This window comes from Balaenoptera musculus, chromosome 5 (assembly GCF_009873245.2).
Source record: "Balaenoptera musculus isolate JJ_BM4_2016_0621 chromosome 5, mBalMus1.pri.v3, whole genome shotgun sequence".
Taxonomy (NCBI): domain Eukaryota; kingdom Metazoa; phylum Chordata; class Mammalia; order Artiodactyla; family Balaenopteridae; genus Balaenoptera; species Balaenoptera musculus.
In genome coordinates, this window is record NC_045789.1 from 103,016,676 (window position 1) to 103,039,678 (window position 23,003).

At 46.0% G+C, this 23,003-nt stretch overlaps 1 protein-coding gene and 1 long non-coding RNA gene across 2 annotated transcripts in view; one reads left to right on the forward strand and one right to left on the reverse strand.

The window, feature by feature from the left end:
- Positions 1 to 441, reverse strand: part of STX18 (syntaxin 18) — a 121,009-nt gene extending 120,568 nt beyond the window's left edge. The window contains exon 1 of the mRNA XM_036852525.1: positions 170 to 441. Coding sequence (XP_036708420.1) covers positions 170 to 337 — 168 coding nt within the window. The 5' untranslated portion in view covers positions 338 to 441. The remainder of the gene's footprint in view (positions 1 to 169) is intronic.
- Positions 442 to 18,860: 18,419 nt separating this feature from the next.
- LOC118895772 lies at positions 18,861 to 22,527 on the forward strand. Its single transcript, XR_005020025.1, has 2 exons — positions 18,861 to 19,185; positions 20,334 to 22,527. It is a non-coding gene; the product is annotated as an uncharacterized LOC118895772 (long non-coding RNA).
- Positions 22,528 to 23,003: the final 476 nt, after the last annotated feature.

Here is a 23,003-nt window from a genome sequence, read left to right on the forward strand (position 1 = left end):
ACAGCCGTCGACTCTCTAGGACCAACTCTCCTGCCCCCCCTTGACATCACCTTCTCCAGGCGCTTCCCTCACCCACTGCTTACGGGACAGAGTCCGGTTTGGGGTCTGGGGTCCCTGCCGCGGGTCCGCCCCCCTCTCCAGCCCGCCGTTTCCATAGCAACCAGCTCACCACTTCGCGCGCCCGGCTGGAGAAGTCGCCCTTAGGCCGGGGGCTCCGGCGGAACAGCTCGTCGCGGCTGCCCTCAACCCCGCCGCCCACCGCCACTCCCAGCGCTTTGTTGCGCGTCTTCACGGTCTTGACGCTGGCCCGGAACAGCAGTGTGATGTCCACTGCCATGGCGACCCGCACCCACGGACCCCACCAGGTCCGCCCACGTCAGCAGCCGGCGACCGCGGCGCGAGCCGGGCAGCTGGAGGACCGTTCCGTCTCCTCACGCCTCCGCCCGCCAACGGCGACACGAGAAGAAAGGTTCCGGCCCGCCCGGGGCTACCGCGGCGAGAGGAGAAAGGTTCCGGCCTCGGCCCGCGCGCGTGCCCATCCCCTCGGCGGCCCGGGCCCCGCGACACTCACATCCGCGCCCGTTTCTCCTCGCGGCAAACTTTGGCGGGCTTGGCAGCGCGGGGAGGTCCCGGAGTCCCGAGCCCTCGCGAGCTCGCTTAGGGCGTGTAGGCCCCGGGACCGAGGGGATCGGGAAGCCGGAAGGCTGGCTCCATTCTCTTGGCTCCCTGTTGCGCGGGTTGCGAGGGGACAGGAAACGACCCAGCCTGACCCAGACCTCATGAACCCATCTTGTGCGGGACCGAAGCACGTGGGCGGTGACCACCTGGGTGCAGTAAGTGCTAGGGCAGAGCAGGTGTGCACGGCACAGAGCTAGAGGCCAGAGGCCTTTCTTTTCCAACCGTCACCCACCTGATCTGTAAAATGAAGCCAGCACCTTCCTCAGTGTTACTGTGATAGTTAAGCGAGATAACAAGTGCGAAGTGTTTTGGCGTTGCTTGGCTCCTAGAGACCAATGAAAGTTAGTTACCGTTGTTAATAATAACATTATTGTTAACATTCTTGTTATTAATTATGGTGGGTGAAGCTCTATAGAGAAGGCATCACACTGTAGAGAAGGCAGATTTGAAGAATGACTAGGAATTTATCAGATCGAGACAAGGACGGAAGAGTTTCACTGGTTTCTGTTCTTGGTCATGTATGGTTTTTAAATATACCATCTTAAGTCATAGTTATTTAAGTCGACTGAAAGTTAGCCAGTGAATTCTTTCTCCATTTTGGTTCGAGGTTCAGATCTAATTCAAGATCTCTTTGATTTCATCATTTGTTTTCTTTTTTTCTAAAGAGGATGTACAACTAGAATATGTATTAAAATGTGGTTGTCAAAGAGTGGTAGGCAAAATAAAAAATTATTTTCATATCAAGATGTTATTTATCTTTTCACTCTTATTCTCTTATAAGTTGTGCACAATTGGGTTTCCCAGAGACTGGGTGACTTGTGATATTGCAACACTGAATGCAAAACAGCTGTCTTCTATTAGGTCAAACTTTAAAAAGATTTGCAAAAATGTAAAACAGTGCCATTCTCACTAAGTTGTTTTGGAAATGCTTTTTTTTTTTCACAGAAAGATACCATTTATGTTAATATGTAATGGATTTATCTTTACTTTGAATATTTAAAATTTTTGTTTTAATTTCTAATACAGTAAATATCCATAGCTAAAACCCATATAAACAAAAGCTGTTTTAGGGCCCTCAATAATTTTTAACAGTGTAAAGGAGTTCTGAGACCAAAAGTTTGACGCCCGCTGTGTTAAATATGTTATCAGACATCTATTTTATCAGAAATACATGTCAAGAAAGTACATAGGCACCTGGAAGGAAGAAGGAAAATGGTATTTAAAACCTACACTGTAGCCAGTTCAGCCTTCCCTTATGAGGAAAATAAAATTTCATACAGCTTTCTTCCACCAACAGAGTAAGGGAGAGAAAATGAGACAGAAATTACAAAATCTCTGCCAATGATTCTGCCTTGCATACGTGGCCCTTTGTCTTATCGAGACATTAATGAGTCTTTGGCTTATGCAAAGGTAAGTCTGGGGCAGAGTAGAAGGAGAGTTAAATCACCCTGCATAATAAAATGAACGGGACTGAATTAAGGGTAAGAGGGAGGAACCAGAACCCAGGGAAGGGGCCAGGAAAGGAGATAGTAGCTCACTGGGTAGGGTTTTTGAGTGGGAGGGGGCTGAGCTACACCAAAGCTTCAGTGAGTAGTGTGTGTTTGGTGCGGTTGGGTTTTTTGGGTAAAAAGTTTGGGAGAAGGTCTAAATTTTTTGTCTGCCTCTGCAAAGAGCAAAGAAGATTATGGAGATGAGACCCATGTGAGCTCAAAACATCAGGCTCTAAAACCACAAGTGACCACAAGCACCTAAAACCACTAGAAAAGTTACAAAGACCTTGAGGAGGCCCTTGGATGTCCCACAGACCATGAGATATGAGCTGTTGCATTTTTATTATTTTATTTTACTCTTCTAACCTCAAAGAGCAAGGTCACTTCAGTTGACCATGGACTAACGGAAACCCCATAAAACTGAGAGGGGATGTGGATAGAAAGGAAGAACAGAAGCAGGGTGGGAGTGTATTACAAACTTCCAAGTTTGAAGTGGTACATAAATTATATTTCATTAGTAACAGTGTTTCATTCATTAGGCTAGGCTCTCTACTCTTGAAAAACAGTAGGGCATATTGGAATTACCGGATAGAGTTCCCTATAACAGCACCCCCCTTACAATCAGGATAGATGTAGGCAGCTTAGAATCATCTGGGGAGTCTCATGGAAGTCATTAAATGCAGCCTCCACCAAAAAGAGGGTGTATTGCCCAACCGAGCGCCCAAGCCATGACAGAACTGTGCTGTCAGTTAGAAGGAGACATGTAGTTGTCAGCCACCGAGGTTTTGTCATCGTTGCATCCTTTAGAGACGTTTGTCTTCTAGCCCTACTACCTGGGGAAAGTTGGTGTAAGCTGGCATTTGCTGTATGGAGGAGGGTGCCCAATGCCTGGAAGTGTGAATTCCTGCAGGGCAGCATGGGGAGACCAGTTTTCTGTGTTCATGAAATCATGGACTTGCCACAATAATGTAGTAACTGGAGACCCTCCTTGGTGGTCTGTTTCATTGTTTACTCATATTCGTGGCTTCTCCTAGGGGAGGATTATAGTTCCTTGACCTATTGACAGCTACTTGACCAGGTGATTCCTTTTAGCCGTGAAAAGTGACGTGTTGGTTCTGGGCAGCAAATTTAAGAGCTAACATGTGGTTCACAGTGCTCTCTTCTCCCTCTGCCATGGCAACCTGTAATGTTCCATTGGGTCATCAACCTGGGTCCCTGAGTAAAGATGACACAGAGCACAGCCAACTAAGGACGTCTGCTGGCAGTGAGAAGTAAACCTTTGCTCTACTTGTCCATGGAGATTTGGGGTTGTTTGTTACTGCAGCATAATTATCCTATCCTGACTGATACACCCCATATCCAAAAATCTGCCAAAACAGACTATTGGGTACATTCATCAATTACCAACATTGCAGTGTTATCTCTCAGTAGGTAAAGAACAGAGAGGAAGGAACTACTAGATTACACCTAGATCTAACCAATAGAAAAGACCTGGTTAGGAGCGTTAGAGTGACAGAAACCCTGGAAGGCTGGCCGTGCCATGGTAGAATTCACAATGCAAGAGGAGAGGACTTGGAGAACATGTGTTTTCACTTTAGAAAGTGGACCTAAAGAAATTCATCAAAAAATTTTTTTTCTCAGGGGTTCTAAAAAGGACCATGACTCTAGGGATGGGAAGCTCAAAGAATAAACTTGTTCCTAAGGAGGAACCTAGCTAAAGAAATCAAGGTGATGGAGAAATTGAAACACTTGTACACTGTTGGTCAGCATGCAGAATGGTGCAGTCACTATGGAAAACAATATGGAGTTTCCTCACAAAATTAGAGATAGAACTACCACATAAGCCAACAATTTTGCTTCTGGGTATTTATCCAAAAGAATCAAAATTGGGATCTCAAACAGACAGTTACACTTCCATGTTCATAATAGCAGTATTCATAAGAGTTCAGACATAGAAACATCCTAAATGTCCATTGATGGATGAACAGATCAAAAAAAAGAAAAGAAAAGTAGCACATACATACAGTGGAATATTATTCAGCCTTCTTTTTTTTTTTGAAGGAAATCCTGCAATATACAACAACACAGATTAAACATGAGGACATTATGCTAAGTGAAAGAGGCCATTCACAGAAGGATAAATACTTCATGATTCCACTTATATGAAGTATCTAAAATAGTCAAACTCATAGAAGGAGAGAAAAGAATAGTGGTTCCCAGGGGCTGGGGGAGGGGGAAGTGGGGAGTTGCTAATTAAAGGTATATAATTTCAGTTACACAAGATAAATAGTTTTTTGAGACCAGCTGTACAGCATTCTGCCTACAGATAACAATCTTCTTACAACCTATCACTCTGACATCAACTCTGCTCCTCCCTCTGCCACATTTAAGGACCCTTGTGATTATACTGGGCTCACCTGGGTAGTCTGGAATAATCTCTGGAGGACAGCTGATTAACCTCAATTTCATCTGCAACCTCAGTTCCCCCTTGCCAAGTAACATATTCACACTTTCCAGAGATTAAGGCTTGGACATCTCTGGGGGGCTATTATTCTGCCTACCCTAGCGGGGTAGCTCCAACAGAAAGGAGGACTGATTATGAGCTGGGCAGACACCTCTTGCCTTGTCTTCCTGGATGAACAGAGAGATCCACCTATTCTTTTTCCATTTCTCAAACAATGTTTCCAGTCCTGCTCCTTGAAACATTCCTAGGGTCTAGAGAAAATAGGAAAACAGAATCTCTGCCCTTAAAGTATTTAATCTAGCAGGAGGCTTTCAGATATCCAAAGTACCAAGATTTCCTCTGAAATCTTCTAGCCCCTTCCACCTCTCTTAAGGAAAGTATCCTACTTTGTTGAACCCATTTCAGAGGACTCAACTTGCAACAAGTAATCACAGTTACCAAAGTTCAAGTCCTCTCCCTCCCCTCACCCCCACAGCTTTGCAGGTTGGTGCCACTTCCTCCCAGCACTCACGCCCTCCACCCCAGGCGTTTCGTAAATCACTTCAGAAAACTCATTTACTGGTGCTCCCAATGTAATGGTAGAAATAAACTGCTGGGTACACACTTGGAAGCTTCCTCCAGAAAACTCGTGCTTCATTTTGTTGGCATGGCATCTTGGTTTCCAACCTGAATTTCCACCACCTTTGCTTTTCTGACAGTATCTTCTGTAATTCACGTGGCCGAATCCTCCACTTTTTATTGAGTTGGACAGCAAATCACAGAATAAATGCTTTCCCTTGCACTTTAAAAGGATTTAATAGGAAAATATTTTTCTTACATCCTGTTTCAAGGGGAAAGTGTGATTTTAGGGGACATTTTATAGTTCACAACAGGATATTGAAGGGTATTTGGTTTTGCTTAGTTTCTTATGACTGTTTCTCCAGCATGAAGTGGTGTTTTTTGTGATTATTTAGATAAGTCTGATTAAGGTAGGTAAATAGTCATAGAATTATGGAAATTTAGGACGGGAAAGGTCCTCAAATATCATCCAGGTCATTCCCCTCGTACTTCAGGTGAGAAAACAAGTAACTCATCCAAGATCACACACTGAGTTAGTGGGAAAAAATGAGATTTTATTCTTTATCCCTAAACTGTTCAGTGCCCCCCCAGACCAGCTTTTTGGTGGGAGTGGAGGTGGAGGCGGGAGTGGAGGTGGAGGTGGGAGTGGAGGTGAAGGCGGGAGTGGGGGAGAAGCATTTATACAAAGGGACACATGTGTTTCTATACTTATATGTATCATATAATAACTTTTGATTAGAGAATTGGGCTGACTAGTAAGTGTGGATTCGTGTGTGTTATATCCATCCATCCATCCATCCATCCAGGCAGGTAGATTCCAAACACATTTTCAGTGTCTACTCAATAAGCGGCACTGTGCTAGGTGCTGAAAAGATGAAAACAAAGTGAAGTCCCCACCTTGGAAAAGGTCAAAAACTAATGGGGCAGTTAAGTGTATATATAGACACATGTGGCATCTTCCCAGACCGGGGCTCGAACCCGTGTTGTGCTCTGTTAAGCACAATAACAGAGTTTGTTTTTTTTAAATGACATCTCTGAAGAGTGAAATTTTTAAAAGCTTTATGTATCACTAGCCCACTCTCCAGGGATAGGAAAAGATCAGCATGAATGAGAAAGGGGACACAACTGCAGGAATAGAACTGTAGAGAATATGTTCTGGTGGCCCTTTCTCGCCATTTCAGTCATCCCAGTCTTGATGGGACTGTACAAAGCTGGAATGAGGTCTTAGCCTGTTATTGTGGCAACAGCCTGGGCTCTGAGTCTGACAGTCTCACGTTCAAATCCCAGTGTGAATTAAACATAAAAAATATCTATCCAACAGGGCTTTGGAAGTGTGAGTTGAGCTGATCTACATAAAGTGTATAAGGTAGCATCTGGCATAGAGCTAATAATGAAAGTACAGCCATTGTGGCAATAGGTCGTTGAGGATTAACTTCATGGCTGGTGGTGTCGGGGCAACTGGAGGTCGTGGAGAGTCTTCTTCAAGTATTGGAAGGAGACTTGGTTCACTTTCTGGTCTCTGCATCACCCAGCTAATGTGTGCTGTGCAAGTATGAATAAAGGCTGAGACGGTACCTTGGATCAGTGTAGGGGTTAAAGGAAGCACTTAGAAAGTAATTGGACACCGTGGTTTGGGTCAGTCTCAGAGAATGTTTCTGGGAGTTGGAGTATTTATTCTGGAAAAGAGAAGACTTAGGGGATGGATGAAATAAAGGTCCTCGAATGTATGAACAAGTGGATGGAGACCAGCTGTTCCCTATTTCTGTTTTGGACAGAATGAGAGGAAATGAGCTTACAGTGAAGCAGGAGGGATTGAGGCTAAACATCAAGAAGTATTTCCTGGATGTGGGTGTTATTGGACTTGGGAATGATTTACCAAAAGGTGTTTAATATCAGGACAATGTCTCTTTGGGCCACAGACCTTTAAGTGTGGGAGCATTGGCTACACGTAGGGATGGCTACACTCTCAAACTCTTTCCAAACTGAGGAGCCCATGTCACTCACAGAATCCTTTAACGGGAGAACACGAGTCTCAGCCAACCCCAAACCACTGTCCTAGACCTTGGCCTGTTGTAAGAAACAATTGTGCTACTAACCTCCAGCAATCTGCCGTTCGACATTCCACAAATACCACGATTGCTTATGTAGGCTACTCCAGTGACCAAACACCTCCCCTCTCTGAAATTTATTAAGAAATTCTCTGTAGGGCTTCTTTCAACAAAAGTACGTTTAATAAAGCTTGGAATTTCCTCACAACACATTTATTCCTGTTGATGTATTTTTAGGTCTCCATTATCACTTGTCTTCACCTTTCTTTGCCTTGTAGGCTTAAGGCAGGCCAGCCCAGCAGGATTCCAAAAGTTATCAATAACCAGGAATTGACCACACTGCTGGAGTTCTCCCCAACCCTCCCATGAAAGCCAAGTTTCTCACTGTTAATTTAGGAAGACTTTAAGCCAGCCACCGGTTTTAATAATAGTTCATCAAAAAGGCAGGCAAATTACAGCTCTAAGTTAAAATTTGAACATAAAAGTCTCACTGTGAGCTTCAGTGTTGGAATAGTTTTGAGTTATTTCCCCCCAAAAGTAGGCTTGATGGGTTAGGTTTGTGTTTTAAGTGATTTAAAGTTGAGTGGCTATAATCTGGAAGAGGTTTTTAAGAAAGAACCTGTATCATTCAATCATTCAGTAGTTAACGCTCCCCCAAAGTGTTTTGTTGGAAATGTCAAATTCATTATAACAATCCACTAATTTAATTTACGAAGTCCCTAATTGTAACCAAAGGACTTTCACGTGTTGGATGCCTCCTGTCAGACCCACAGGACTCTGTTGGTTACGAAGGAGCCCAGGCTGGCCCCCCCTCCCCTGTTGTCGAAGGAGGAGTCATGGTTTCCGTAACTCAACAGACTAGAAAAATATTCTCATCGTCCTCTACTTCAGGTTCTTACCCACACATGGCCGACAAAGGGAGGAAAGGCAGAGGCAGCTGCTTTACCCATCGTCGGCCCAGCCCCCGTAGCCAGCCGGACCTTAGCTCTCGTTTCTATGGCACCCCGATGGCCACCCTCCTGGGTCTGCAGAGAGACCTCCTCCCCTCAGACCTTCTTTCTGTCCTTCCCTCCCTGACTGCTTGGTCTATTGAAGCCCTGGAGGTCCCCTTGGCTCCTCCCTTTTCTTGGGCTGTCATTCATCTTTGCTAGTGGGGCTCATGCAAGGACTTAAGGGAGGTCTCCTCTGCCCCACTGGGGGGATGGTGTAAACAATGGTCAGATGTTTCATTCGTGCTTCCGGTGTGAGCTCTGCCACCTCTTTCTCTACGTCATGTCTTCCTCCTCCTCCACCTTGAGCTGTAGTCCTTTCATTTGTCTTAGCCTTGGGGAGTGTAGGTTCCAGGAAATGCAGGATGGGCGTGAAGATGGACATCCATTCCCCACAAGCAGATGAATGGAAATTTCTGGCTTGGGTGACTCATTGCCATTAATAGAGATAGAGGAGGATGATGATGGCGGCGGTGATAGTAAATCCTTACGTACCACTTACTAGCTTACTTACTTACAAGCACTATTTTAAGTGTTTTATGGGCAATAAGTCACACAATCCTATGAGGGAGGTCATCTTATCATTCCATTTTATATATATGAAAAACCAAGGTACAGAGTGGTTAAGACACTTGCCTAAAGTCACACAGCTAGTAAGTAAAGAGCAGAAGTGGAACCCAAGCAGCCCAGCTCCAAAGTCTGAAATGCCTCCCATGGAGAGATCAGTCATGCCAGAAGTGCTTGTGGGCCAGACAGGCGGAAGTGCAGAGTAGCTGCAGGAACTCTGGCTTTGAGACCAGAGGTGGACTCAAACAGATTTAGGGGCCATCTCTACCCCCGGGCTCCTGGCCTGGCCAGACCTCCCCACTGGGCCGCCCTTCCAGCTCTGCCTTGCTGGCTGGACCAACATCCTCTCTTTTCTCCATTTCACTGACTCTCGCCCATGCATCCTTCTTATTAAGCCACCCAATCCCACCCCAGGCATCTCCAGGCTTAGCGTATACTTCCTGCCCTTGGAGTTACTACGGCTGCCAAGCGTTCTGCTGCACCGTTACTCTGTTGCCTGCACATCAAACTTCTGGCTCCCTTTCACATCGGCATCCCCAAAGTTCACATTTACATACAGCATCCCTAAGAGGAATTTGATTCAGAGTTAAAAGGCAGATGTAGTGACAATAGCCATCTCCTTGGGAAGGAGCGTTTTCACCAGGCGGTTGTTTTCCTCTATCCCGCTCTGTTCCATCTCTGCTCCAGCTCATGGAGCTGGAAAGCATGAGGACCCCATTCAAAGAATATAATTTACATGAAATAGTTTCCAAATTTATTAAGGAAGCAGACAGCAAAAGGAAACCCACAATTAAGGAGTTTTTGCACGCATTCAATGTCTTTCCACTGACTGAAGTATCATCTTCCTGAATTAACGAGGTCTGGCAAAAACTGTAGTGCAGAAGTATGCTCCACTTTCAAGACTTCAGGGTTTACCATCCCGGGTGGGGCAGGCAGCTGATATGGAACTGGCAAGGAAGAGTTATAGAGACCAATTTGTTTTGTTAGGATGTGTTGCCAGACTGAAATTGCCAGGCTGATACTGTAGGTACAGACAGAGAAGGAGCCTATGTGTGCAACTAACTATCGACCCATCAGTTTCACTCACTATCCGTCATTTAGCTCACTCTCTAACCATCCACCCACTTAATACTTATATCCTACCTTGTTTTCAAAAGCATTTGAAAAAGGTAGCCAGAGATCTGGACCCAAGAACAACTAGGGGAAGAAGGGGTTGGGCAGGTAGCAGGTAAAGCCCAAGATGAGCTTTACTCGGACCAAAGGCCACTGTCCCCTGAGTAGCTTGTGACACAAGAGATCGGTGGCTTTGGAGTCAGGCACGGCTGGTTTTGAATCCTAACTCATTCAGTTACCACCATTGACTAGTCCCTTCATCTTATTTCTTTGTTTTTGAACATCAGAATCATACTTAACCATTGGGATGTTGGTAGATTAACTAGTACTGTTAACAATGTGCTCCTTATGTGATATCTGTCATTGAGGCAGCAACTATTTTACTCATTCTCTGAGTATTTACTGAGCACCTACTATGGGTCAGGCACTGCTTTAGCTGCAGGAACTATGATAGGGGATGGATAGCCCAGCTCTCATTGAAATTTCTTCAAGTACTTTTTTGCCTTTTGCTCATTAAAAACCCTTACACAAGGCATAAGATCAATACATAATTTTTCTAAACCTTGGAGACCAAAGCAAGTAAAAGAAAGAGTACCAAGACCCAGAATCTGAGAGACACATGCTCACATGATTTCTTTACAAAAAAGTAGCAAGAGGTTTTCCTATTTGTTGTTTGTTTTTTAGGAAACTTACAGCTGTTTATAGAACAGCAAAAGTAAATACAACCTGATGTTTCAGCTTCAGGCATAATATCCCAGACATTTCTGAAACCCACAGAGGGTAGTTTTTACTTCTCCAGAATGTCTCCCTACCCCCCAACCCCGCCTGCCTTCCTTTTTCCTCCAGTGGAATGATATACACAAACTTTACCTAAGAATATTGTATGAAAGACAGGCCAGCGCAGAAAACACATACCTAACAAAGTCTAAAGAGTGCAGGATTCATTCACTCATTCCTTGGACAAATGTTTATTAACAGGTACTGTTCAACCAATACTGTGTAAGTGTTAGGGGCAAAATGGTACAAAACAAATGATGCCAGGCTTCAGGGAAGAGAGGCTGTTACACATGCACCAGGCAGAGACAGGAAAAACACCGCACAATGAATGCTCTTAATGAAGTGGTGCACGGGGAGAGGGGGCAGGGGGGTGGGGTGGTGTTTCTCCTTGGGCGTCGGGAGAGGGGAGTACAGCTTCCGGGAGCAAACAGCCCTTACACTGGCCACTCTTCCCTTCTCTTGGGGAATCACTGATGAAAGAGAAATAAAGTCTGAGAGGTGGAGATGGTGAGGGCTTTACTACCTAGACTTAGAGAATAAGATTCTCAGGACGTCGATCTTAGCATCTATTCCCAAGCCTTCATTGGATGCTTGGATGTCTCCCGGAAAACTCCAGCAAGGGGCCATCTATTTTGTATCAAAATACTCTCATGGATGGGGAACTCAACGGGAAAGCTCTTTCTGTTTTGCTCCAATTTGTTCATTCGGCAAATATTTACAGAGCCGCAAACGTATCCCTGGCTCGGCAACAGGCACTGGGAACATCAAAGTGAATCAGACACAATCCCTGCTCTCCAGCCGCCCCCATCCTTCCTGCTTTTTTTTTTTTTTTTAATTTAATTTTTATTTTTGGCTGTGTTGGGTCTTCGTTGCTGTGTGCGGGCTTTCTCTAGTTGCGGCGAGCGGGGGCCTATTGTTCGTTGCGGTGCGCGGGCTTCTCATTGCGGTGGCTTTTCTTGTTGCAGGGCACGGGCTCTAGGCCCACGGGCTTCAGTAGTTGTGGCACGTGGGCTCAGTAGTTGTGGCTCGCGGGCTCTAGAGCGCAGGCTAAGTAGCTCAGTAGCTCAGTAGCTGTGGCGCACGGGCTTAGTTGCTCCGCGGCATGTGGGATCTTCCCAGACCAGGACTCGAACCCGTGTCCCCTGCATTGGCAGGCGGATTCTTAACCACTGCGCCACCAGGGAAGCCCCCTTCCTGCTTTTTGGAGGCCACTTCTTCTGCCCTGCTTTCCCCGTTCCCTCTCCTGTCATGTGGCTTTTCCTTCGGTCACCATTTGCCCGTGTTTCTTCCCAGAATTGAGCCCTAGACTTCAGGTGTGGTCTGACTCTCATGCCTCTGTTGTCTCCCGTTCTGAAAACTGTGCTTGTATTAGAGTGGCTCAGAAGCTCATTAATATTTTGGCAGCCAGCTCCTACTCCTGATTCACAGGAGCTAGTGGCTACCAGCACTCCCCACTCGCTCTCCCTCCCCCATCCCCCATCCCCCATCCCCACCCCCATCCTCATGTTTGTCCTCTAGGCTATTAAGCCTTGCCTTCCGCATCTCCCCCCTGTGTGGGGCAACTCTGGACACCTGCCCTTGTTAAACTTAGTCTTGTTACATTAGTACCCTTGTTGTAGCTTCTAGAACTTTCGAATCTTGTTCCTGTTACCCAAGAAGACCTCAAAAGCTCTGCATCTCCTGTTAGAGTGTGTGTGTATGTGTGCATATACACACTAGGGTTCAGCTCTGAGGAGCCCACCTGTGAGTTTCTGAACACTCCTTTATGAATGCAGCTCATTCATACACAGATTTTTTCATTCTGCCACATTTATTCAACATCCCCTAATGAAACTTCTGTTCTTTGAGAACTTTTTGCCTAGGTATTACAGAGAAAATGGAAGCAAAGTAATACATACTAAGGAGTAAATGGTTGATAGTTTGCCCTCTTCTTCACTACCCAGGGTGTTTTCTTGTTAACCCAAATGCAAATCTTATTGGTGAAAAAGCAGACGGTAATATCAGGAGCAAGTGGAGGTTTGTTTTAAATTGTATCATTCGGCTAACTGTGATGGGGGACTTTCAGTGTACCACTCAACCCTCTCCTCTGTTGGAGCTTCTAGAAAAGGAGGCTGGCTACCCCCAGGATCCAGAAATGTTCAGAGAATCCTCAGCGTGCGTTCTGTTCATCCCCACTGTCCGCCAGTAAACTGCATTGAGTTCAGAAACGCTGTGGTGACCCCAGAGCCCTAAGATTCTCATATCTTTTTCCAGCCTCAACTCACAAATTTCTCTGTTGTTATTGGATGGGGGTGGCAGACCTTGGCTCAAATCTCTGTTTCTCAAAGCAATTTCTTGCCAAGACCACACCTGGGTAAGTAAAACTCCAACTTACTGTGTTGGGGTAAGTGCAGATGGACTGGGGTCTGCTTCTCAGGAGTCTGGGTAGAATTGGAGAAGCAGAGCCTTAGCAGAGCCAGCTTTGGAAAAAATTCTTATGTGGTAATAGTACCACTTTCTCATAGGATTAGTGCAAAGATTAAATGGCATAATGGCTATAAAAGGCTTAGCACAGTGCCAGGCCTGTAGTAAGTGTTTGTAGGTATTGTATTACTTTGGAAAGCTAATACAGAACACAATCCCCAAATCCTCCTAATAGCAGTTTAAATAGGAAGGGGAGCTATTTTCCTCACATAGTAATCAATTATAAAAAATGTATCACAGGGCTTTCCTGGTGGCGCAGTGGTTGAGAATCTGCCTGCCAATGCAGGGGACACAGGTTTGAGCCCTGGTCTGGGAAGATCCCACATGCCGCGGAGCAACTAGGCCCGTGAGCCGCAATTACTGAGCCTGCACGTCTGGAGCCTGTGCTCTGCAACAAGAGAGGCCGCGATAATGAGAGGCCCGCACACCGCGATGAAGAGTGGCCCCCACTTGCTGCAACTAGAGAAAGCCCTCGCACAGAAATGAAGACCCAACACAGCCATAAATAAATAAATAAATAAATAAACCCAAAGTTTAAAAAAAAAAAAAAAAGGAAAACATTGGTGTCTGGGTCCCAGCCCCAGAGATTAAAAAAAAAAAAAAAAGTATCACACTAATGCAAGATGTACTAATAGGGGAAAATCAGTGGGGGCAGGTATGATGGAGGGAGTATACGGGAACTCTCTGTACTTTCTGCTCAATTTTTCTGTAAACCCAAAACTACCCCCCCAATAATACCTATTTAGAAAAAAAAAAGATAATAAAGTGGTATAAGAGAGGTCTGAACAAAGTATTGTGATAGTATAGAGAAAGCAGTAATTAACTTTCCCAGGGCACACTGAGAAACCTTTCCAGAGGAGGTGGATTTGGTTTGAACAGAATCTTGAACGGTAAGTAAAAATTCACCAGGTAAAGCGAGAAGAAATGTGTGTATCAGGTGCATCACACCTGTACAAAGGTGTCTTTGTCAGGATCATTGTCTGATGTGTCCACTGATGTATGTCCCAAGTATCTAGAGTTCTGCCTGCCATAGAGGAAGAGCTCAATGAATATTTGTTGAATGAATGAGTGGTAACTTGGCAGGACCTGGCAAAATAGAATTCTATTTCCTAGCAAGGCGCAAAGATTATCAAAAGTGTGATAGGTACTTATTTTATAAACTTCCCATCCTATCCATCCTTAATGGCTAAAAGGATATTCAATGTTTCCAGTTGCTCTGGGGCTGGGGAAAGGGCATCCTCTTGATGTTGATGTTAGTGCTCTGAAGGTAATTCAGTGCCAAAGGAGGGATTGGATTGTCAGGGACAGAAACTTGCTTACAGTATACATTTATAAACGAGCAAAAGCAAATCTGGAAATGTCGCATTTCAAGACTGTTTCTCAGCCTTGAGCAAACGGCCTGTGGACTGGATCATACTCAAGTGGCACTGGCCGCCTTGGCCAAATGAGAAACCTGTCTCCAGGAAGGCGTCTGAAGCAAAGGCTGAGCCCAAGCCGGAGAGAGAAGTCCCACCCCTGTGGGCGTGGCCCAGTCCCCAGAGGCGGACAGAAATCCTAGATACAAAGCACTAAAGCGACCTGTACCCAGAGCAAAGAGGAAACGATTTGGAATCCAGCCTCTGTCCTCAGGGGCTTACCTCTCCAGGCTTCAGGCAGAGCCTGTGTTCTTTCTTCCTGATCTTTCACCTCTTGAAGTCTCCAGTTCCAAGACTTGAGTGAACAACTTCATAACTTGGTCAGTGTTGTATTTTTTGTTTATCTTCCCGGGTACTAACTAAGTACTAACTGTGGCCACACACCGTGCTAGGGACTTACAGAGCTCTCCACACTGACCAACCACATTGTACCAGGACTTTTCTAGGCCTTGGGGGTAGAAGGAAAAACAAAAGAGTCCCCGCCCACAGGGAGCTTATGTGCTAGTGAGGAAATGAGCCATAGACAGGGAAACCCATGTTAAAATGTCAAGTAGTGAAAAGTACTGTGAAAAAAGATAACCAGGTTAAGGGACACAGGTGACTGACCTGAATGAGGAGCTATTTTCATAGGTCTCTCGGATGGGGCACCTGTGAGCAGAGACCTTGGACACAGTGAGGAGAGGGCTGTGTGGAAATCTGGAGAGCCACACTCCGAGCAAAGGGAACAGCTAGTGCAAAGGCCCAGAGGCAGGAGAGTCCTCGGCACACTGTAGAAACATCCAGGAAGCCAGTGTGGCTGAAACACAGTGAGGCATGAGGACATGGGTAAAGGTTGTGTAGGACTCACAGACCAGGGTCAGGACTTTGTTTATTCCAAAGGTGATATGGAAGCAATAAATGGTCTGAGCAGTGAAGTGATACGACCTGATATACTACACACACACATGGTCACACACACACATACACATGTATATATACATGCACACACAAAAATTCTCAAGTTTACAGAAAAGTTGAAAGTATAGTACAAAGAATTTTTTTTCCTCAGCCATCTGAAAGTTGTCAGTATGATGCCTGGTCACCCCTGAATACTTCAGTGTGTATTTCCAGAGACCAACCACCAGATTCATGAAGTTCATATCATGCATTTCTGCATCTAGTCCTCAGACCACACTCAAGTTTCACCCTTTGTCCCAATAATGTCCTTTATGGCAAAAGGATCCCATTTAGAGTCACACCTTGCCTTTAGATGTCAAGCGCCTTTTCGTCTCTTTCAGTCTGGATTGTTCTTCAGTCTTCCCTTGATCTTCATGACCTTTACTGTTTTGAAGATTACAGGCCAGACATTTTATAGAACATACCTCATCTGGGTTTGTTGTTGCCCTAAGGAGCTGGTTGTTTACTGGGTGGGGCAGACACATAAGTGAGAAGAACAATAGAGTGTCTTCTGGGCCAGGACGTGGCACCCCACTGCGAGCTACTGTAGCCAATGCTGTCAGTGCTCTTCCCAGAGACCCCCTACACCTTGAGCCCCCAGACAACTCAGATGCCCTTTCCTGGCTCTGCCTGCCCATCCCCCAAGCTTCTGTGTGCTCTGCTCTTAAAGACTGACACCTGCAGCCTTCTTCAGGGAACTACCCTGGGATGCTAGAAGTGTCTTCTGCACTGGCAGCGATGGCCAACAAACAGTTCCTGTAAGTGTGTCTCTCCGAGCCCTGCCTCCCCCCAGCCCCCAGTAGCCAAAGACTGACAGGTAGGAGAGTCCATGTTCCTTGCTTTGCAGGTAGTATAAATTGGGAGGTGTAATTTGTTTATTTATTTAACTAATTTTTTACGAGCTTCGTTTATTTATTTATTTTAGATGTCACATATAAGTGAGACCACAGAGTATTTGTCTGTCTCTGTCTGACTTATTTCACTTAGCATAATGCTCTGGAGGTCCATCCATGTTGTCATAAATGCCATATTTCATTCTTTTTATGGCTGAATAATGTTCCATTGTTATGTATGTACTGTATCTTCTTTATCCATGCATTCATTAATGGACATTTAGGTTGTCTTGGCTACTGTGAATTGTGCTGCAATGAACATGGGAGTGCATATATCTTTTCGAATTAGTGTTTTCATTTTCTTCAGATAAATACCCAGGAATGGAATTGCTGGATTGTATAATAATCCTATTTTTCATATTTTGAGAAATCTCCCTACTGTTTTCCACAGTGGCTGCACCAATTTACATCTCCACCAATAATGCATGAGTGCTCCCTTTTCCCGCATCCTCACCAACACTTGTGACTGCTTGTCTTTTTGATAGTAACCGTTCTGACAGGTGTGAGGTGACATCTTATTGTGGTTTTGATTTGCGTGTCCCTAATGATTAGTGATGTGGAGCATCTTTTCATGTACCTGTTGGCCATCTGTCTGTCTTCTTCGGAAAAGTGTCTATTCAGAACATCTACCCATTTTTTAATTGGATTGTTTGATTTTTTGCTATTGAGTTGTATGAGTTCTTTGTATATTTTGAATATTAATCCATTTTCAGATATGATTTGCAAACATTTCTCTCATTCAGCTTTTTGTTGTGCAAACGCTTTTTAGTTTGATGTAGTCCCAATTGTTTACTTTTGCTTTTGTCGCTTTTGGTGTCAGATTCAAAAAATCATCACCAAAACCGATGTCAAGGAGTTTATGGAGGTGGAATTAACCCTCAGGAGCTCCCGGTGAGATTAAGTAAGACTGGGACTTTGCCTAACCTGGCATCCTTGCTTGCCCTCTTTCCCTGCCCTGTTCTGCTTCCCCCACCCCCCTACTGCTTTTTCCTAGGAGCACTTCCTTAATAAATCCCTTGACCACTAATTCTCACCTCAAGGTCAGCATCTGGGAAACCTGGTCCAGGATTCACCTACCCAATACTTATCCTCCCTCCTGCCTCTCTCACAGGGGGAGATATGTGGTCCAGTCAGGATTCCAAGCAGCCACGCTCTCGTTCCAGAGCTCCTGCGCTAAACCAAGAAAACTCTGAAGGCAAGGGAAAAGACTTCTCATGAGGGTGAGCTGAGCAGGGCCTCGGGGGTGGGGGTGGGAGTTCATTAAGTAGAAAATGGAGAGAAGAGCCTTCCAAGGACAAGGAACAGCACGTGGGTTGATGGAAAAGACCAAGGAGCCGAGAGAAGGTCAGTGGGTGGGAAAAGATTGAAGTAGGTGAAGTGTGTGAGTGCTGGCTTGGTCTCCCCGCCACCACACGTCTCCGTTTGAGAGTGACCACCTCCCCAGGCCCCCAACACACACAAGAACACACACACACACCAGCTGTCCTGAAACTGTGCGCATCCCTGCCCATCCAGCGAGGCCCAGTGCGCTAATTTACTCCCAGCGTGTAATTCTTCTGGGCAGCCTCAAGGATTCCTTTGGTCTCAGAAATGGCCAAAGGGTGTGTGTGTCGCGGGGGGGAGGGGGCTGTTTTATTTACAAAAAGAAAATCTTGAAGATAATTACGCACTCTACTTGACTCTGAAATGGACAAAAAGCGCTTCATTATTGGCCCCCTTGGGGTAAGGCGTCCTCCCACCTCCCACCGAAGGAGCTGATGTTCACTGCGAGCCCCGACACCCGCGCCCCCTCGGTGTCCCGGGCGCGGCGGGGCAGGGATGGCCACCGCGCCCCGTCGGACAGTCTGGCCCTGTAGCTCTACGGGCGCAGCCCCGCGGGGATCGTCTTCGGAGCTGGACGGTTGCGCACACTTTGAAGTGCGGCCGGGCCTAATGAAAGGCTTGCTGGGCTGCGGGATCAAGTGTCAGCGCCGCCGCGAGACGCAGCTGGGCGGACAAAGGGCGCTCGGCTGCCTCGCGGCGCGGAGCGGGACAAAGGCGGAGACGAGCACGCGGCAGGGGCCAGCGGGTGGCCGCGCCTGCCCCGCGCGCCCCCGCCCGGCTCCCCGGCGCCCGTTCGCCGTCCCCGAGTTCCCCCAAGCGCCTCCCGGGGGCGGGAGCTGCAGCGCCGGCCGCTCCAACCGCAGCCAGGACTCGCCTCTACCCAGACCTGGCCCGAACCAAATTTTGGTGACAGTGTGACCTTCGGTTTCTCTTATGGCGTGTGAAATTCCCACTGACTGCAGTGCTTTCTTTGCACCGTAATAGTAAAGACTTAAAGCGCCTACCTTCCAGGCACTCTTCTAAATCCTTTAGCGTTTATTAACCCATTTCCGCCTCCCCCAAACTCCTCGAATTGGGAGGATGGTTAGCTCCGTTCTACAGTTAAAGGAAACGAGGCACGAAGGAACTGCGCCACCAGTCTGCAGAACTAGAAGTGGTGCTGCCAGACTGGCTGGCCTCAGAGTCCCCGACAGATCGTATTTTCATATTTGGTATTTTGCTCATCTGCCTTTTTTGGTGTGTGCATTAATTTTGCTTTTAAAAAATATACTGCATTAAAATGTTATCTTGGATACCCAGTTTTTTTGGCGCCCATTTAAATTTTGCCTCGCAGACAAGTGAGGGAAGTACTACCCAGCTGGTATCCACTCCCCTCTACTGCCTGGCATGGATTCTCACAGCAAGCTCCCGCAGTTGGGGTTACTGACTCCCCTGGATATTTCAGAAGGGGAAAAACCGAAGCTCAGAGTTGGTAAGTGACTTGCCCAAGGATTTCTGGCAGGCTAGTATGCCACCAGCCCTGAGCTAGTTAGTATGCCAAGTTATGGTGACTTGCAGGCCCTTAGGTACCTCTGTTTTGGAGGTCCCAGCTGTCATCATAGCAAACTCTTAAAAAGAGCAACATCCCACACATTACATAGAACTTTATGATAAAATTTTTGAACGGATTTTTAAATGATTTTAATTTTGCTTTACTTGGTTACAAGGCCCTAATTTATAATGGCTGCAATTTCTTAGGATTGACTAGGCGAACTGGGAAGTTCTTGCAAAGTGAGAAAATCTAAATCGTTTTCACATGTAATGAAACTTTTAGGAATAATTAATTTAGCAACTTAATGATGTTGACACGGTGCTACCTTCTGTAGACCTTTAATTAAACATTTATTCGTTTTGACTTTGCAGCTTGCTTTTATCGTGGTGGAGCCAAAAATTACTTATCCAGGTCTCCAACATTGCTGTTGGAAAGCCCTCCTCACAGCTTGTGAGTTGCAGGCTCTTCCCTAGGGTACCCACCCCCTAGAATGGCCCCGCCCATGCCAGTCCCGCCCCCGCACTCTGGGGGACACTTGCCATCCTTCCAGTGTTGCGACTTCTAAGTAGGCAGGATCTCCTCTGGCTAACCAACTGCTAAGCAATGAGTTTACCCAGGGCAGGAACTAACTGTAACCAAGTGTCAACAACCCTCCTACCACCGATAGAGGGAGGACGCTTGTCAATACTGAATGAATTGTGACTTTATCATGGAAGTGGGGGGAAGGATGTGAGATAGAAAGTGTTCCAGAAAAGGGGCGGAGAGTCCTGGTGCTGCCACTAATGCTTGGTGTCCCCAGGGATGCCTCTGCCCCTCGCTGGGTCTCAGTTTCCCCTTCTGGGAAATGAAGATGGACCAGGAGATTTCTAATATGATGCCTCTTTCAGTGCTACCATTCTTCAACTGACATGGTTCGTGGAGGGGCAGTTTGGTTTCACCCAAATGAGCATTATGGGAAGGGATGACGCCAAGGTTGGCTTTGGCAAGTGGGGTCAAATAAATGTTTCCAGCAGTGGTGGCTTGTGATTCTCTGCATTTTTTCTGGGTGCAATCTCCCCGCTGCCTCCCACTTTTCCTTGTATCCTTAGCAGATACCGAATGTTCTTCCTGTGTCTGTGACCACCAGGCTGTAAGCATGCGTGCATCTTTACCGAGGGCCCGGCACCAGGCCTGATGCATTCAGGTGCCTAATCATAGTTGTCAGCGAAGAGCACCTTTTCCAGATGAGGAAACCAAGGTACAAAGAGAAGAAGTGGTCTACCTTGAAAACAATCCAGCTCCTGTGATGTTTCTGCACAACCTTCCCTGGAAGAGGAGGATTTTATATGTTTGCAAACTGGTGGACTTTGTTACCTGTACCCAAAGCACAAGCTGAGTGAGCTCACCGAGGGGCATTGTTTTCCTACCGGGACAGCTTTCAGGAGAGAAGACAGAGAACTTTCCTCCTTACTTAGGAAGCTCAGCCCCATTTCTCCTCTAACCATCTTAACCAGAGGCTTCTGGCTAAAGGCAGCTGTCTGGGAGCCCCGGAGCCCGGGTTCCGGCGCTGACTCTGGCTCTGGTGCAAACATGCTTTGGGATTCAGAGCAGTCCCTCACCCTCTCTACACCTTTGTTTCCTTGGCAGTAAACCAGTAGGCTGGACTAGAGCCGTGCTGCTCAAGTGCATCATCTGAGGATGTTGTTAAAATGCAGTCTGATTCCGGCGGTCTGGGGTGGGGCTTTTCTAACAAACTTCCTGGTGATGATGCCGTTGCTCCTGCCAGTCTTTGGACCAGCTTTGAGTGGCAAGGACCTAGAGGGCTTCTGGGGTCACTTCTGGCTCTGACTTTGAGCCCTGGCATCAGGCACGTGGAGACTGACAAACAGTTGCCCGGATTTGGGCCAGCGAGGGCAGTAAAAAATGTGAAATGATGCCAAGGGTCCTTTCAACCAACAGTTACAAAAATCATCATTGTCATTATCATCATCATCATCATCATCAACAACAACAAACATTTGTGCAGTGCATTTCGCTGTCCAGAGCAGCTGTCACATCCTTGAACCCAGTTGACCTCTGCATGCACCCTGGTGGGAGAGGAGGACATGGCCGGGGACTCTATTCAGACCTAGCCAGAGGATCTGGGCAAGAGCACAATAGCCCCCTAAACTATTGTTTCCCCTCGGCCCTTTGATTTTCTTAGCATTTTTTTTGGTGTCTGCTCTCTGACCCCTTCTTCCTTTGTCTCCTAATGCACCTCTTCCCGGTTCCTAATTCTCCCCTCCCCCAACATACTCATACACAATGTCAGAGGGAGAAAATCAGTGCATCCACCCCCAGATTTCCCACTTTTGATCCTCTCTCCCCTCTGAGCAAATAGACCCCAGACTCAGGGATTGGAATCTTGGCTCATTTCAGGGCAACCTGGGGCAAATCACTTCACCTCCTTAATGTCCCTCTTCTTATTTGTAACAATGGTAATTTTCCTTAAAGTGGCATTTGTTGACACTATGCTCAGTGACTCCAACCTTACCATAACCCTAGGGAGTAGGAACTATGACTATCTCCATTTAGTGGATGGGGAAACTGAGGATTTAGGGAGTTTACCGGCCCAAAGTCACCAGCTGGTCAGTGGTGGAGTCAGGACATCAAACCATGGCTGATTGACATCAAAGATCACTGTAGATTCACATTCAGTTGTAAGAAATCATACTGAGAGAGCTAGTGCAACCTCTGTGCAGTCTTCCGTAGTGAAAATGTCTTGCCAAGCTATCCTAAGATATCAATCAATATATTGATATTGATGGAATCCACCAAACTTAGATTTCCTCACTTTTACATGTACTTATGTGTGTGTGTCTATATACACACACATATATATTTAGTTCTGTGCAATTTTAGCGTATTTGTAGGTCCACGCATTTACCACTACAGTCAAGACACCAAACAACCCCGTCACCACAAGGACCCTTCGTGGTGCCCATATATAACCATACCTACTTCTCTTCCCTAACTCTGAATCCCTAACCCTGCAACCACTAAATCTGTTCTCCAGATCTATAATTTTGTGATTTCAAGAATGTTTTATAAATGGAAGCATACATTTATATGATTTTAGGGTTGACTTTTTTCACCCAGCATCATTCCCTTGAGACCCACCCAAGTTGTTTCATGGACTAATGGTTCATTCCTCCTCCCTGCTGAGTGGTGTTCCATGGTATGGAACCATTCATCTGCTGAAGGACGTTTGAGTTTCCAGTTTCTGTCTATTGTGAATAAAGCTGCAATGAACGTTTGTGTACAGATGTTGGTGTGAACACAAGTTTTCATTTTTCTGGGATGAATGCCTGAGAGTGTAAGGTCTTTACTTTTTACCCCAACTTTTGTGGCCCTCCAGGTTGAATGCAAAGATAATAACACCAACCAAAAAAAAAAAAAAAAAACGAAACAATTAGTGAGATTTTACTACATATTTGGCACTACTGTAAAAAAAATTGCATGAATCAACTTATGAGTCCTCAAAACAACCTTAGACTTAGGTACTAGTATGATCCCTATTTTACAGATGAGGAAACTGAGGTGCAGAGAAGCTAAATAGTCTAAGGACACACAGGTTGTAAGTGAACATTCAGGTTGCTTCCCTGTCCTGGCTATTGTAAATAGTGCTGCAGTGAACATTGGGGTGCATGTATCTTTTCAAATTATGGTTTTCTCCATATATATGCCCAGGAGTGGGATTGCTGGACCATATGGTAGCTCTATTTGTAGTTTTTAAAGGA